This window comes from Platichthys flesus, chromosome 16 (assembly GCF_949316205.1).
Source record: "Platichthys flesus chromosome 16, fPlaFle2.1, whole genome shotgun sequence".
In the NCBI taxonomy this organism is placed as follows: Eukaryota; Metazoa; Chordata; class Actinopteri; order Pleuronectiformes; family Pleuronectidae; genus Platichthys; species Platichthys flesus.
Genome location: NC_084960.1, coordinates 3,284,109 through 3,301,528, shown reverse-complemented (window position 1 = coordinate 3,301,528; position 17,420 = coordinate 3,284,109). Strand labels below are relative to the sequence as shown.

The 17,420-nt window shown below is 44.0% G+C and overlaps 2 protein-coding genes across 2 annotated transcripts; one reads left to right on the top strand and one right to left on the bottom strand.

Annotated features, from left to right (window-relative positions):
• Nucleotides 1-1,848: 1,848 nt before the first annotated feature.
• xpnpep3 (X-prolyl aminopeptidase 3, mitochondrial) lies at nt 1,849-7,090 on the bottom strand. Its single transcript, XM_062407764.1, has 11 exons — nt 6,734-7,090; nt 6,051-6,173; nt 5,444-5,631; nt 5,111-5,330; nt 4,794-4,978; nt 4,070-4,132; nt 3,452-3,565; nt 3,234-3,319; nt 2,871-3,054; nt 2,342-2,462; nt 1,849-2,139 (listed from the first exon to the last, which is right to left on the bottom strand). Exons 1-11 carry the CDS (start codon nt 6,804-6,806, stop codon nt 1,973-1,975), a joined length of 1,524 nt encoding a protein of 507 aa, XP_062263748.1. The 5' UTR covers nt 6,807-7,090; the 3' UTR covers nt 1,849-1,972.
• A 1,339-nt stretch (nt 7,091-8,429) lies between these two features.
• On the top strand, nt 8,430-13,253 carry st13 (ST13 Hsp70 interacting protein). Its single transcript, XM_062407796.1, has 13 exons — nt 8,430-8,569; nt 8,930-9,069; nt 9,521-9,569; nt 9,735-9,825; nt 10,091-10,164; nt 10,277-10,343; nt 10,457-10,541; nt 10,720-10,830; nt 11,087-11,189; nt 11,414-11,530; nt 11,790-11,829; nt 11,988-12,169; nt 12,602-13,253. Exons 2-13 carry the CDS (start codon nt 8,960-8,962, stop codon nt 12,734-12,736), a joined length of 1,164 nt encoding a protein of 387 aa, XP_062263780.1. The 5' UTR covers nt 8,430-8,569; nt 8,930-8,959; the 3' UTR covers nt 12,737-13,253.
• Nucleotides 13,254-17,420: the final 4,167 nt, after the last annotated feature.

Below are 17,420 nucleotides of genomic sequence, written 5' to 3'. Positions count from 1 at the left end.
GTTGTTTCTACTCCTCTGATACGGGGGGAGGGTTGAAGGTACGGCAACATTAGGCGTGAAGGGGAGGAGGAGGGCGAGGGGGAGGGAGGAGGAGGAGGAGGGAGTCTTCGGAGGTGCTCGGGATTGTCCGGAAACTGGCTCCGTAGATTTGAGTCTTCATGATGCTCTGTGACAGTAACTCTGTGTTTTACTGCAACTCACTGATCTCATCCAAATACTACACATATTGTCAGGAGGCGTATTCACAAATACTACACATAATACTACCAGAGGGAGTATTCACAAATACTACACATACAGTTAGGAGTATTCACAAATACTACACATACTACCAGAGGAAGTATTCACAAATACCACACATATAGTCAGGAGGAGTATTCACAAATACTACACATAGTGACAGGAAGAGTATTCATAAATACTATACGTACAGTCAGGAGGAGTATTCACAAATACTGCACATACTATCAGGAAGAGTATTCACAAATACTACATGTAGTCAGGAGTATTCACAAATACTGTCAGGAGTATTTACATATACTATACATACAGTCAGGATGAGTATTAACAAATAAAACACTTACAGCCAGGAGTATTTACAATTGACAAATACTACACATACAGTCAGGAGTATTTACATAGACTCCACATACAGTCGGGATGAGTATTCACAATTTACCTTAACTGTAGTAAGAGAAATGTTTATTACCATCAACAACAACAACAACTCTTTGCATGTTTATCTGCCTCTGTACTTATATTCTCACTCCCCTTCGGAAACTACAATACCTTGTACTTGTACAGTTTAAAGTTGTCACTGCTCGTGCCTCCTCGGATGTTGCACTGCGTCCTATAGTCTCGATTTGACTCTCTCTACATGAACCTCTTCTTTTGTATTTGATTATTGCGCTCATCACACTGCTGAGCTGAAACCTGAACAATAATTATTCAGTATATATTAATCCACAACACCATATTGAGGGAGACCTTCCTTCCATATCAGCACTGGGCTCTTTGTCTGTGTGACCTTGTAACCATGAGGAGATACGTTCATATTATTTTGCGTCACCGTCAAGGTTGTGTAACTTGATTCAGCGCAGACACTGTTATCATTAGCATTATTTTTTCCATGGTGATGTCCATCATCAGTGACCTGAGTCAAACCAACAAAACTGATAAGTTATGAAAGAAAGATCTTTTTAATATACATATTTATATATAAACACAATTTCCCTAAAGGATATCACATTTTTCTCTCTGCTAAAAAGACCCAATTCTCACACACACACACATACGTTCACACACACTGTCATAACTCTGTGCATGGGAGTCATAGTTATAATTCTTCCTGATTCATAATGATCAGCAGTTTTCAACAGGTTCTTCTTGATCAATCCCATGATGTGTTGTATTGATTTCCTCTGTTCCTTCCTGAACCTCCTACAGTACAATGAAAGCATGTTCAACATTTGGTGTTTTCATCTTGTGAAGTGCGGCATCAAAATGATGCATATTTGGGTGTAACAGAAAAATTTGTTTATTTGAGTGGAGCGACAAATGAAAGTGTTTAACCTGGCATGCTATGCTGGAAGCTACTCTGAAATAAAATATAAATATGAAGGTTTAATGAATGAATGATAGCACCACAACAATACTGGATAAATCGGTTGTATATGATAGAGGGTCGGTCTCCGTGTGGTATGCTGTGACCAACGTTACCCTGATGTTCAGTTACATTGAAGAGGAACTCATCAGTTACAGCTTACTTTCTGAAAAATCTAGGAGCTTCCACGACAGTTTCCAAAATTGACTAAAACCGGGGACTCGCAGTGCATCCCCCCCCCCCCCCCCCCCCCCCATGTAGCGGGGCCCTGAGCCCAATGACGTCATCACCACGGGGATAGTTGAGAAGCACAGCACACAGACCTCCTGTCAACTCTGTGCCTTACTTGCTCACTTGTCTCTCCCTGCCCTATCTCTGGGCACAGGCCTGTTCTACATCAGCGATGGTCTTTGGCGCGTCAGAGGACAGAATCAGAGGGCCTCCCTTGTCTCGGATCACCACATCATCCTCAATTCTGATGCCCAGGCCACGGAAACGCTCTGGCGCCTGGTCACTGTCCTCGCAGATGTACAAACCTGTGGAAAAAAGAAGGAGAAAAGGGGGACATGCGTGAGCCAGATAGGAGGAGAGGGATTCATCATTAGTAGTTAGTACAGAAGATAATGTAGGTTTTTTTAACCTCTTTTCACACAGTTTGTCGATCAACAGCCACATCTGCACATCTGGAGCAAGAATCAAGATGGAGAGAAAGTATGTAAAAGCCTCGGTTATCCATACCTGGTTCTATGGTGATGGCCATTCCCGGCTGTAGAGACTGTGAGCGGGACAGCTCAGAGGTGTCGTGGACATCCATGCCCAGGTAATGACCAACGTGGTGGGGGCAGTAACGTCGAGCAGCCTGGGACGAGCATGACGAGGAAATATAAGGTCTTAAGAAGTTGTTGGAGAGTTCAATTACTTCACTTCATTGATCAAATCAGCAGAACTGACTGAAAACCACTGATGAGGACATGAATAAACTCATATACCAGCTAGAAGGGCATTGACTCGAACTAAAACCTCTGCCAAACCTCCTCCTGTATGGCTCTTATGATCTAGTGTGGGTGATGGACACTTCACTACACTATTTGGGAAATACAACTTTCTGAAACACATATTGAGACTTTTAGTTACTTTCAGCTACAACTTTGTTCCCTAAAAGCTAAGAGCCGTTTACAAACCGGTGTAAAGCACAGGAATATTCATCAAGAATCTGTTATTGGTCAAACTGCAATTTGAAAGACTACATTATTTCTCTGATTATTACCTTTAGTACATCGGGTTCACTGGCACTGGCCTTTACAATCCCGAGCCGCCTGAGCTGCCGTCCCAGCAGAGCCAGCATGGTGCTGTAGATGTGATCGAGACTAACACCCGGGGAGCACAGAGACAAACAGGAGCGCTGGACCTCCAGGACGGCCTCGTACAGCTCCGCCTGGGCAGCGCTGAATCTGGCAGGAAGGAGGTGAGTGCAGCACATTACAGGTGTGTGTTTGTGTCTCTTTGTGTGAATACAAATACAATCGGGGCCACATATGAACGACCGCCTGCCCAGCTGACGTCCACTGACCTTCATGAGTATCTCAATGAATCTTAACGTTTTGTCCTTTTAACCTCTTATTAAACTTACTTTCCATTTACCGGCCATGTCCGAGTGATGTCACTGACATAACCAAAGTATTCACAGCCACCATCGAGCAGCACCATTTCACCGTCCTGATGCAGGAGAGCAGGAGAAAAAAGTACAAGGAGGGATTATTTTATATACGGTTGTACAGTTTATCTTTTCCAGATGGCTTAGATTGCGCCTGATATCACATGACTGATCCATGCGGCACCTTTCATTACCTTTATTATCTGGTTGTTGTTTATGTAGTGAAGAGTATTGGCTCGATTTCCTCCAGCGACCACAGGAGGGTACGCCAGGAAGTTGGCGCCGTGGATCCGATTCTCAAAATCAAACTGTATGGGAGAATTTTATAATATTAATATGATTGACAAGACCTATTTCATAGTATGAGTATATAATTTATAATGGCTATATTTAGTATATAGGATCATAACTGCACAGTCGTAGACAACTGTATCTTTTAAACAAAAACAGAAATTACACATTATACAAAAAGACCTATATATATGGATATATTTATAAAACCAGTCTTTAAACTTCAAAGAAATAATAATGTATCCTTCATCATGATAAATACTAATATTGACTGATGTGATTTCTTTTTTTACTTCTCATTAAAACTATTCAATCAACCTCAGTCCCTTTTATATCTAATATGTTGCGTCGGTCAGTTTTCAGTGCTAATGAGGAACAGTTATTAACATTTGAAGGTACTGAATAATCAATGTATGATACTTATGCCCTCTGTATTTATATTAAAGAGCCTGATCAATAAAGGACATGGAGATCATTAAGGGCCACACATGATAGTGAGCCACAGAAAGATTTTCAGTCACCTTCGCAAAGAGCACAGCTTCATCTACGTCTCCTTGAGACAGAGCCATCGTCCTCCTGAAAGCCTGGAAGACAAGGATTGTGTTGGTGCACCGCTTGTGTTGAAAAGAATCTCTACAAGTGTTACACAGCGTGGCTGAGGGACAGCAGTACATTAGGATACAGGGAAATAGTTATACTGCAGGTATTTGTAAGTAATAATATTGACGGTGGAAACATACAACAAACAAATAGACCAACAGCATAATGTAAAGAAGTACAGCAAAGATGAAAGTAGAGATGAGGATAGATTAAGTAGTTGTGTGTGTGTTCAAGGTAATACTCATGCTGGGGGGGGTTATATCTGTTTCAACAGTCACATTATGGGGACTTGTCTTCCTAATGAGGACGAGAATCACTGTAAATTTAAAGGTGAAAACATGTTTTAAGGGATACGGTTAGGGTGAGTCCCTAGGAAATCCATTTAATGTCCTGTGTGTGAGTGTGTGTGTGTGTGTGTGTTTGTGTGTGTGTGTGTGTGTGTGTTTGGTTGGTCGAATGGCTGTTTGAGGGTTAATATTTGCTTTCAGGGTGAGTTTGTGCTAAAGAGGTGTTAAAGCATGTTAGATCATTTGATAATATAATAATACTATAGTTATTATGATATACCAGACAACATATGATTAATTATGTTGATAATTAATATGAGATTTGCAGCAGTGAGGCGTGAGTCATTTAAACACCGACCTGTGCTGTGATGCGACCTGCTTCTTGCATGAGCGCCACCTCTGCTGAGCTCTTGAGGGCCCTGAGAGAGTGGATGAGGGGCCTGAGAGAGCGCGGCATCGGCCCCGGCTCCAGCACAGGACACACGTGAGCCTGGTGGAGCCGAGGGTGGGCCGGCTGAGAGTTATCGTACCAAAGCACAGTGCCTGAAAGGGAGTAGACAGAAAACAGTTCAATATGAAGTTACAGTCCGAAAGTCAGCTTTGTTTGTGGTCTATCTCATAACCTTAGTTCTGTTAAGAGGCTGGACATGCATCCTCACCCCCCCATGCACCAACCTTTCAGGGCCTTGAGCACAACACCCAGCTCTTCAGTGCTGTGAACTCTCTCGATGCCGGTCAAAGCAGCCGCCCCGTCCTTCCCTGAGCGGGGCCCGTCCCACAACTCTCGCCCCGGGTCTCTGCGGGGGACGAACAAGATGGCTTGATCCGGTCGCCCTTTCCCATGGAGAACCAAGGCGCTGTCCGGCTCCAAAATGCCACTGAGGTAAAGGAAATCCTGGGGAACATATGACTCCTGGTTATTTGGGGAAGACTTGATAACAAAAACCCACAGAGCAAGAAGATGATTCAAGTGAAGATGGAGAAAGGCAACATGAAATCAAAAGGCACCTGGTTCTGGTGGAAGGGATACGGGATGTCGTTGGTCATGAAGCGGGTCGGATGGGACAAAACGATGACCACATGGTTGCTGGAGGACGCAGAGGGTCCCAGCCGGTCGGCCTGGGCCTCGATCAGCGAGGCCAGTCGATGTCTGCGGAGATCATACTCTGTCTGGCTCAAGCCTGGGGTCACGTCACCTGAGGGGAAGAGATCAGCTTTCAGGTTGAATACATCAGAAAATACGGTCACAATCAATATTTTGGAGTCAAATATTGAAGAGAAAAGTGTTTCTACAGAAAATGATCAAGTCACATTAAAGCTGACCTTTGACCTTTCAGATAAAAAATGCCGTCCAAGGCCAAAATCTGGTTTTGTGAGCTCAAGGTGATCTTGACTTTTGACCATCAGAAACTCTTCAGTTCATTTGTGAATCCAAGTAAACAATAGAGTTTTTCATAGAGTTTTTGAGATATTGTGATCATCACCAAAACATGCACTATTATTTCTAAATGTGACATGAAGCATAGAGGAATACGTACCTTGTGTGACTAACTGCAGGTTTTCCCTTAAAAGTGTAACTGTACTGGTTCTGCACAGCTGTGAAAACAGTACTCACCCTGCTTAATGAGGTGTGGATGGGTGAAAGGGCTCGGCTGGCCCAGGTACCGCAGTGGAATCGTCTTTGGTTTCAAACCTCCGGACTTTAGAGAAACACTTCTGGTTGGGCACCCAACACACCCTGGAGACAGACACACCACACAAACACTCTTACACTGGTTCCCAGTATCCACTGAGTCACAATCAGGTCAGAGAGGACCTTTACTGAAGGAAGATAAAAGTTTCCGGTAAGAAAAAGAAGAAGGGAGACAAAGTTGCTAACTTTTCATTTTCACGGTGCCGCCCACTGTCCGTGTGGAAAGTTTAATAAGTTTTGACTGGAGAAATTTGGAGAAAATTAAAAGGGAAGTTGACATCTTGTTCATTATATCACTCATATCTTGCTCATATTAAATATTGTTTTTAAATAATCCTTAAGAGGTGACACGGGTAATTCTCCTCACTCTTGTTCGTGTTGACTCTCACTGTCTGAAAATCACGTTTCAAGAGATTCTACTTTAGACATTTGGAGAAAATCTGCTTCTTTTTAATTACATCACCCATAACTTGCTCTTATGAAATATCAGTGAGCTGAGCATGCAGAGTTTCTTCCTGTGACCTGACCCCAATAGAAGAGACCAGTGATCCCGAGGGGAGCAGCTGTCAGAACATGTGAATGAACCTCTGGAGCTCCTCACTGACCTGGACTCCTGCTCCCCGGCGGCAGCAGCTTCACAGCGGAGCGGAACCAGGCTCTGCTGCTGGAGGGCAACATGGTCACAGCTCGAGGACACGGCTCAGTCCCAGCACAGCGCCACAGTGCGGCCGTGGAGCGTCACGCACAGTCAACAGCAGCGTCGTGCCTGCAGGCAGAGACACGCAGCGGTGCGTTGCTGCGACTCACCGACGTGAAAACTCTGCTGTTTGTCTGTGGCTGTCAGCCGCTAGCGTTAGCTTCAGGTTAGCTCGCTGCTAGCTGACAGTAACCCACGCTCATTGGTGCAGGGGGATTCCGTTCCCCCGAGTTTGGCTTCCCAGGCACAGGCGTTTACCCCGCCTCCTTTTGGCTTAAAGGGATAGTTCAACCCAAAATTACCCTTTTTCAGGGCTAAGAAGCGTTGCAGCAGAATTCCAATAAAATTGAAGTGAATGGTTACCACTTCTTCAAACGTAAAACAAACACCACATCCCTCCATACTGCTCCTTTGGTGTCATCCAAGTGTCCATAAAACCCAGAATTCCATTTCCTTCTGCCCGGAGCGCGTTCACATTGCCAGTGATGGCCAGCTGGCTTACGTAAACATTGTTCCCATGCAACTGGAACATTATCCACTCAGGTTATTCAGGTGTGACGTCATTCCGAGGTGTAATGGAACACGAGAAATGTTCACAACAGCAACAGATTCTCCAAAGTTTTCAGATGAGCGGTGGTGCAGCAGGCAGAGGCAACAAAATGTTAAATATAATTTTCAATACTCTATATAGTGGACTCATTGTTTCCCACAATGCATTATGAAAAGTAGTGTACAATCGATGGTCACTCACAGAGCAATATACCCTCATGCACTGCGCCCGCCCGTTACTACATATCTAAATAAGAGCTGAGCCAAAAAGGATTAATACCAAAAATGAAATAAACATTTACAATGTATTATGGGATTTTCCACCAGCCGAAGTTGTAGCTGTTGTACGTAATTATCATGTAGCAATGACGTAATCACGGCTACTTGATTGATTGATTGATATAATTCTCTCTATAGAAGTCCTTTCATAGTGAAGGTTAGTGGGTGAGTAGATTATTGCCTACACATCCATGATCTCATTGTGTCTGTTCCAAGGGAATCTTGTAAAAGTGGTCTAGTGGTAGAAACTTCGACTATGGGCAGAGAAGGTCTCTGGTTCGTCTCGGGTTCGACGCCACAGAGAGACAACAAAAGACGAACCTGGATTGATCTGTCAAAAAATCCAAGAGTCTCCCTACCCTGTCTAGTGCCCCTGAGCAAGGCACCTTACTCCCCCAACATCTGCTCCCCGAGCGCCGTACATGGTCGCTCACTGCTCTGTGTGTCCTGCACACAGATGGGTTAAATTTACCTACCATTGCATGAGTGTGTAGTGCATGTCTGTGCATGTGTTTGGTATAAATAAACATATCTTAATCTTAATCTATTATTATGCATTTATAGATGTGAAATCTTACACCCAGAATTAAGTTTAAAATGTTTTAATATTCCAATGTCAAATTTCACATTTAGATTGAAAAAACACTACGTGATTATATATATATATATATATATATATATATATAATCCTTAAATCCACATTTTTGGGGTTGATTTCCTGTAAACTCCCCTGATCCTGACAGACTTACTGCAGGGCATCAAATGCTCGTGATCTCTCGGGCTGTCCCACAACTTGCCTGAATGAAAACCCGAAGCGACCCTGCCTCCAGAGAAGCGTAGCAGTGCTGCAAGTCGACTGTCTCCGTCCTCCGTGGGGTTTTCTATCCGGCCGCCATCGGCGTAGATCTTCGAATAGGTACGTTTCCCTCGGATAAGAGGATTCTGTGTCCCGCTGCTCGGCCTTGTTTTAAGCTAATCTCGGTGCAGGCTGTAGCTAGCTCCGGGTGCTATCATGCGTCAAGCGGCCATGACATCACTGACGGATTCGCATTTCCAGAAACTTCAGGCTGCTCGGCATTGACTCAGTGGCTCGTGTTGTGTTATTGCACATTGTGGTTTATCCGGGGAGGGGATGACGCTGCGGCTGGGATGGACCTGCACACGGCCCAGGCCGGGTTAGCGTTGCTAGCCGTGGTTAGCCGCTAAGAAACGCAAACAACACCAGGCTCGGTGAAGCGGTTGACGGGGTTTTCTCTGTGCTTTTTCCCGCCTGCAGCGCGCCGTGTGCGGGACGTGACAGAGCAACATGGACCCACGAAAGATGTCCGAGCTAAAGGGCTTCGTGCAGAGATGCGAGGCCAACCCGGGACTCCTGCACCTTCCAGAGATGAGCTTCTTCCGGACCTGGCTGCTGGGGTCAGTGCTGCTGCTGCACGTGAACACACATACACACACAGATTAAACTACTGTGCTGGTTATTGAGCAAAACACCCACATGGAATTATATTAGATTAAAGGGATAGGTCATCCAAAATGAATATTCACTCATTATCCAATCACCTCATAAACAAAATGATAAAACGCCTCCAAACTGCTCCTGTGATTGGAAACGAGGGTCAATTAAACCATGTTTTAGACTAAATGTCTGATCCACATCTGAATGTGGCTCTGGAGGAGCATAACAGGACATTCAGGCTAAAAACATGGTGTAAATAACCTTATTTCCATTCACAGGAGCAGCATGGAGACGTTTGAAGGCTTAAGATTAAAATAGCATTTGTTTTTGACTAATCCAGAATATTAATAACTGGAAAAATCATGGGACTTTGGCTTCTGGCTGAATTACTCTCATGATTTTGTTTTGTAGAATGGGAGCAACGATCCCTCCTCCACCCCCGACTGAGGAGACATGCCACGTGAGATGCTATTTATTCTTTATTTGTGATGATTCGATTTTATGTGTGTTATTCTTATACTGTGTGTTTGGAAACCAAACATGTGTAAAAATATGTGGAGATTAATCGTATTTGCAGTTATGTCTCCCTGACAGTCACATCATGCTGTAACTCTCTTGCCTGTAGGGTGGATGTCCCTGTGGACCTCCCCCTGCATCAGCTCCTCCTCCTGAGCCCAAGCCTCCTACACTGTCCGAGAGCGAGGAGAGTGAAATAGGTTTGTTCATCCAAACCTTCAACAATATCTTTAATCAAGAGTCAGTAGATTTGGCGGCTGGTTAGTTTAGCTGAGTCTATAAACGGTAGGAAACATGATCCTACCAGCACCATTCAATCTCACTTATTAATGCAAACTGTGCTGTTTATGTGATCTTTATGAAAACCAAAGCAGGCCAGTAACCCCCCGATACTTAAACCCAAGCAAAGAACTTGAAGTGAAGCAAAGTTTATTATAAACATTGTTTATCTGTCGGCCTTTACAGAAATCAACGACGAGGGAGTCATCGAGCCAGACACCGATGAACCGCAGGAGATGGGAGACTTTGAAAATGCTGAGGTAAATGTCTACTGATCACAAATACATTTACTCTCATGCAAACCGCGATTCAAGGCAATTTCAACCATTGAAACAGGATTCGTGAGATAATCTTGTCTCTAAATGTCCTCAGGTCACAGAGGAGATGATGGACCAGGCCGATGTGAAAAAGATGGAGGCCATTAATGCTCTGGGAGAAGGTAGGTGGAGATTGAGAATATGGGGCCTGTGAAGACACACTCCCTGTGAAGATGAGGTAAACAGCACTGAACTAAATTAGATTCAATCCTCTCTTACACATTTTTCTTTACAGGTGATCTACAGAAAGCTCTGGATCTTTTCACTGGAGCCATCAAGTTGAATCCCTGCTTAGCCATCCTGTACGCCAAGAGGGCAAGGTGAGAGGCGCAGGTGTATTTTCTTCAGGTTATTCACAGCGGAGTGTAATTTATCCTGGTCACTGTTCGATTCCGGGAAATAATAATAAAGGCTCAGTCCTTAGCTGTGACACAAACACTGTCTGCTTTGTAACTGCCCTTTAGTTCTGAGTGTATCTGTTGTCCTCTTGTGTGTTAGTGTCTACGTCAAGATGCAGAAACCAAACGCAGCCATCAGAGATTGCAACAGGGCCATCAACATCAACCCCGACTCTGCACAGCCTTACAAGTGGAGGGGGAAAGCTCACAGGTGCGTTCCTATTTAAAGACTCTACTATAGGCCAGATACTTCCCAGTGTGTGCTGTGAACAAACGCCTGGCAGAGAGATCTCACCTTCACATCCACATGACATGACCAAACCTTCTGTGGGGTATTATTTCTGACTGCAATTGATCTATGTGGGCTGCTTGCCAAAGAGGGGTCTGTTTGTGGGGGAACACTTCATCCGTGCTGCTCCTGCTATCTGTTTGCTGATTTGACGATAACGCGTTGTGTGTGTCTGCAGGCTGCTGGGGCACTGGGAGGAGGCAGCCAAAGACCTGGCCACAGCCTGTAAGCTGGACTACGACGAGGACGCCAGTGCGATGCTGAAGGAGGTCCAGCCTAAGGTAAATAACCAGAGAGGATAGGGAATAAAAACGTTACACGCTTAAAAAAAATAATGAATGTATAATAACTTTAATGCAGGTATGTTATTTTTATGTGGATCTCTGCTAATGTTCACATGTTCCTATTGCAGAGTTACAGTTTGATCAGAGGTCTTTAGAAACCTGCACTGAAAGAGACATGAATCAAGTTTGTCTCATGTGTCTTTCTTACCTTTTCTTTCCAGGCGAACAAGCTCATTGAGCACAGACGCAAATATGAGCGCAAGAGAGAAGAAAAGGATGTCAAGGAGAAACAAGAGCGGGTAAAGAAAGCAAGAGAGGAGCACGCAAAGGCTCAGAGGGTGAGTTGCTCTGGAGGATTTCATATCTGGAAAAGCTAATAAATGGTCCTTTTTTAAAGTTGCACTGCAATGGTCGCCTAGAGATGCTCAGAAATCTGCAGCCAGCGTCTCCACAGGCCAAGAAAACGGCTCAGTCGAAACTGGCATTGCACAAGTTTTCACGATAAGAGTTTTCTTTGGCCCCTTTTGAAACCACAGTAGAAAACACTGGGGACTCCTGAGTGCCTCATGAAACGTTTCCCATTCTTTTTCTCAACAGGAGGAAGAAGCACGACAGGCTGGAGGAGGATTCTTCCCAGGTAGGAGATTGGAACCGAACTGGTTCATTGCATGATGGGATAAGCTACACACTCAAAATGCCATTATAGGAGATATGGGAGCAAAGTACCCTATCGGGGGGGAAAAAGCATTAGTCACATCATATAGTTAAAAGGTGACTCTTTTCATTGTTTTACAGGAGGTGCGGGTGGATTCCCAGGCGGAGGTGCAGGTGGATTCCCAGGCGGAGGTGCGGGTGGATTCCCAGGCGGAGCCATGCCAGGCGGAGCCCCTCCTGGCATGGGCGGCATGGGTGGCATGGGTGGCATGGGCGGTCTTGGTGACCTCCTGAAGGATCCTGAGCTTCTCAACGCCATGAAGGTATGATGAGAACCTTAAAAGGGATCTGTTCTACATCTCAGAGATATATGTGGTTATTTTGGAAAGTTTAGTTCTCTGTGTTGGATGAGAAGGTGATGGTCTGTGGAGGTGAGTTCAGAAGAAGCCAGGAGACAAGAAATGAAGGGACGTGTGTTGATTCCACACACAGGATCATGTGTATTTGACCCTTTGGCAGCGCAGCACAGATAAAGACTTAGATGTGGTCACTAAAAGAGATTAAAAAGTTGGAAGGGGATTTCATTTAAATTTTGGCTTTAATTCATGTGAGAGATAGAGAAGGAGAGATGTGAAACAAAACAAACTGTCCTAACTGGTGGATATTTAATCCCTTAAACTGACAGCAAGCCTTTTAACCTGATTTTTGAAATGCACTTGGTGAATAAAGATGACATTTTCCATATTCAACTCTAGGACCCTGAGGTGATGATTGCCTTCCAGGATGTGGCGCAGAATCCAGCCAACATCTCTAAGTACCAGAGCAACCCCAAAATCATGGCACTCGTCACCAAGCTAAGTGCCAAATTTGGAGCCCCACCACAACCATAAACAAGAAAGGCACCACAGGAGTGGAGAGGAGAAGGGGAGAGTGAATACGTGGTGAAACAATCTAGGGAGTCAACAATTATTCCACTGTGTCCAGATCAAACGTGGGGAGTGGTGGCAGTTTATTTGGTGTAATGTCCAGAAGGTGGGGCTACTTTTTTTAATGTTCTGCATCAGCCGGTCAGCACTTATTGATGTCTCAACCAAGCAACCGAACGGTGAGGAGTCAGCTCTCTGACACTTCTCCGTTGGCACTTCACTTAACCACAGTTTGATATTTCTTAACCTGTATCTGGAGAAGCTAAACTGGAAAGCCCTGCTTTTTGAAGCTAGCTCACAAACCTTTTTACAGGCATTTAATACATGTAATGGTTTAGCTATTGTGTTTTTTCTTCCTCTGAACAGAGAAATGTTTTGTTAACAGATCTATTATAAATACAAAAATGTGCTGTTCTTGATTTCTCACCCTATTGGGAAAATGATTCACAATAATAAAATACTCAAACCTCTGTTCCTGCAATCTGGTTGGACATTCCTTTCATTGATCTCTGTTTACGTTATGTTTTATACATAACCACTTGTATGCCTCTGTGCCCTCGACAGCCGCTTGCCGGAGGCACTGTGTTATCGGCTTGTCCGTCCGTCCTATTCTGGTTAACCTGATATCTCAAGAACCTAATAAAAAGAATGACGCGATGATCCAGAAAAATCACGTTGTGTTCTACTCTCTGCTACCAAACACTTCACCACATCAGTCCAGCCCTCACCCAACATCTGTCTCTTCCTGCTCTTCCAGGTGGCCGGTTGAGCCATGACAAACTGGAAGTTTAGGAGGACAAGGGTTGCTCTATTTAGGGTGAGTGGCACAGACAGGGACTTGGGTCCGGAGTCTGTTTATCCGCCAGCGTCTGCCAAGTTAACCCCCGAGCTGTAAGAAGGTGTCAGTCCGGTCAGGTCAGCTTAAGATGATCTCATCAGAAAGAGTTTCCCTGAGGCCGGTCAACAAATCCTCAGCGGAAGTCACTCATTGACAGCCAATGTACAGGTGCATCTCAATAAATTAGAATATCATGGAAAAAGTGGATTTATTTTGATATTTCAAATCCAAAAAGTGAAACTCATAAATTATATAGATTCATTTTACACAGGGTGAAATGCCTTTATTACTTTTAATTTGGATGATTATGGCTTACATTTAATGAAAACCCAAATTCAGTATCTCAGAAAATTAGAATATTACATAAGACCAATAAAAACAAAGGATTTGTAATACAGAAATGTCAGCCTACTGAAAAGTATGTTAATAAATATGCACTCAATACTTGGTCGAGGCTCCTTGGTCGGGGCATGGAGGCGATCAGCCTGTAGCACTGCTGAGGTGATATGGAGGCCCACGTTGCTTTGATAGCAGCCTTCAGCTCGTCTGCATTGTCGGGTCTTGTTTCGCTCATCTTCCTCTTGACAATACCCCATAGAGAATCTATAGGGTTCAGGTCAGGCGAGTTTGCTGGTCAATCAAGCACAATGGTACCATGTTCATTAAACCAGGTATTGGTACCTTTGGCAGTGTGGGCAGGTTCCAAGTCCTGCTGGAAAATGAAATCAGCATCTCCATAAACCTTGTCAGCTGAAGGAAGCATAAAGTGTTATAAAATGTCCTGGTAGACGGCTGCATTGACTTTGGACTTGATACAACACAGTGGACCAACACCCATGACATGGCTCCCCAGATCATCACAGACTGTGGAAACTTCACACTGGGACCTTGATTTCCAAATGAAATGCTTTCTATGAATGTGCTTGGATACAGCACTCTGTGAACAGACAGCTTCTATAGCAATGGCCTTTTGTGGTGTACCCTCCTTGTGGGGGGGTGTGAATGACTGTCTTCTGGACAACTGTCAAGTCAGCAGTCTTCCCCATGATTGTGTATCCTACTGAACCAGCCTTAGAGACCATTTAAAGGCTCAGGAAACCTTTGCAGGTGTTGAGTTAATTAGCTGATTAGAGATGGACATCCTGAGTCTACAATATTGAACTTTTTCACAATTTTCTAATTTTGTGAGATACTCAATTTTGGGTTTTCATTAGCTGTAAGCCATAATCATCCAACAGAGAGGAAAGAAATGATGATGCCTACTGAATGATGAATGATGCTAACCAAAGCAAATAAAAGGCCATTTGATTGCAATTCATCTATCATAGCCACACTTTTGAATTAAAAACACCCTGATTTGTCTCAAAGGCGAATTAATGCCTTTGATGGAAGAGAACAAAGGAAATCAGCGTGGATGAAAGCCTTTGAACCATAGATACAAAGCAGTCACCCTATATATAAGGGGCAGGTCCGTTACATTGGTGTCCACCTGTCAATAAAACGAACTGAGTATAATTAAGAAGTTCATGCAGAACGAAACCGAGACGATGCAAGATCAAGCGGATAGAGACACGGAGGCAGTCAATGAATTTACAGAGGCTGAGAACAACTTGACCACGTATGTCTGCGCAGTGATCCTGGAGGTCTTCAAGATCTGCGAGGCCTACAAGGGCCACAAAGAGGAGGTAGTGGCCAGAGACACGGAGCGTCTGCTGAAGGCAATAATGGAGGGACTCCCGAAGGACCTTGTTCCCAATATTACGCTTGTGCAAATGGCCAAGTCTGTTCATAAACAGCTGGTTCGTGTGTTCGGAAGGAAGCTTAAAGAAACGTTTCTTGAACAAGGGACACACGAGCAGAATACCATAATTGGTATCTTTCAGATGAAGCTGACAAAGCATGCACGAGAGCCTCGCACCCCCTTTCGTTGTTCACGCTTCTCTGCCATCTGCGGGGGCATAGCCATGGGATCTCCTATCATGGTTGGAGTTCTGGTCCTTATCGCAGTGTTTTTGCTCTAAAACACACTGTGTGCGCAGATCGACCTATGGTTACGAGGGCCAATCTTGGTTCATAACCATCATTGTGACTGGTCCTTACTAACTCAAAAGCTTGTGTGAAGGTTATAGGGTTAGACATCTAACCATCATAAGACGCCAACCTTCTTGTTGGAGGACGACCACTCTACCCCCAAGGCCACACCTGCCCAATGATCTAGGGAATCCATTATGATGAGTCTGCATATAGGCGGGAGGTTGAACAGCTGGTCCTGTGGTGCGGTCGCAACAACCTAGTGCTTAACGCGCTTAAAACCATGGAGATGACAGTGGACTTCAGGAGGAGTCCCCCAGCACTGCACCCCCTCACCATACTAAACAGCACTGTGTTGGCTGTGGAATCATTCAGGTTTCTGGGATCCACAATCTCCAAGAACCTGAAGTGGGAACCCAACATCAACACAATTCTCAAGAAGGCCCAGCAGAGGTTGTACCTCCTGCGCCAGCTATATGCTCTATATGCTTCTCCGAGTCCGCTGCGGACAGACGGATGGACGGAGCGGACGGACACTTTTTGATTTATAGTTCTACGAGCCTTTTTGTTCTGAAAACAATTCACCGCCAGAACAGTAGTTGGCGCAACGGAAGTCTAGCTTAGAGCAGCCTACCTCATGAGGTATATAGAAGAAGTCCACGCTGGTATATTTACGTCCCCCCGGCTCCTCACACACAGTGAACGATGACAACTAACAGAAAAAGGCTGTTGATGACGCGATAGTTTTTGCTGAAATAAAGTGACACCCAGCGGGTCAAAATGCTGATGTTATCGTGTCTTAGCACAGCGGTACCCCGGTCTTGTTTCCAAACAGCGTTGCTAATTCAACAGACGAGTCAAATTCCCTGTTTGTGCAAACTTACGTGGCCAATAAACCTGATTCTGATTCTGAAGGGTGTATGTATGTGTTGTTGTACTGTATGGACCAGATACGTTTTCTCTGGGTGCTCCAGTTTCCCTATTTATTTCTAGTAATCTTAAAAAATGCATATATAGAAAGTTCTGTCTTCACTTTATTCCACAATTAACTGAAATACATGCTTTGAAAACTGTGGGAAGTAAAGATCATTATTGCAACAATTTTGCCAACAAGCTTATGCTCCTTCACAAATTTATTAAGCATTAGGACTTGTGTTTATTTAATGGTGACACATCACGCTCACACTACCTAATTTTCCATTCACTGCCCAATTGGGAACTCAGACAAAAGCCCAAATCAGAGCTAAATCTGCGTTCACTCGACAGTCGTCAATCACTAACTGTGAACTCAAAAAATAACATTGTATAAGTCATAAAAAAGTAGAATTAGCTGTCAAATGTTTTATATAAGTGATAAAATAATAGTAGTAGTAATAGTCCTACATGGTTATGGGGACTGACAGGCCAGAGGGGGGAATTCCTGCAAATCCAGGAGGTAGAACATTAAATGTTGTAGTATAAGTCATGGATTACTCCAGATGAGCGAAATACTCCTTCTCAGATTTGTAAAACTTCAATTTTAAGTCAAAGTCTTGCATAAAAAAATCCTCCTAAAGTAAAGGTACACCAGTATCAACAACTATATCACTTTAGGTGATTTAAGTATAAAAAGGTGAAGACCTTATTTTTTAAACATTGCCCTCTGGACTGTTTCACCTAAATACAACACAATATTTAAGCAAACAAAATGGAATAAATCCTACAAACACACATTCAATTGTTAGTTTAGAAGGTACAAAAACTGAATTTACTATAGACATGGTAGCATGGCCCATTTGA

Coding starts and splice junctions, on each gene's coding strand:
- xpnpep3 (XM_062407764.1), bottom strand. CDS start 6,806: ATGTTGCCCTCCAGCAGCAGAGCCTGGTTCCGCTCCGCTGTGAAGCTG. Junction 3,055..3,233: donor ACATGGCCGGTAAATGGAAA/GTAAGTTTAATA, acceptor CCTTCCTGCCAG/ATTCAGCGCTGCCCAGGCGG. Junction 2,463..2,870: donor GTGAACCCGATGTACTAAAG/GTAATAATCAGA, acceptor TGCTCGTCCCAG/GCTGCTCGACGTTACTGCCC.
- st13 (XM_062407796.1), top strand. CDS start 8,960: ATGGACCCACGAAAGATGTCCGAGCTAAAGGGCTTCGTGCAGAGATGC. Junction 9,070..9,520: donor TTCCGGACCTGGCTGCTGGG/GTCAGTGCTGCT, acceptor TTTGTTTTGTAG/AATGGGAGCAACGATCCCTC. Junction 11,830..11,987: donor TGGAGGAGGATTCTTCCCAG/GTAGGAGATTGG, acceptor ATTGTTTTACAG/GAGGTGCGGGTGGATTCCCA.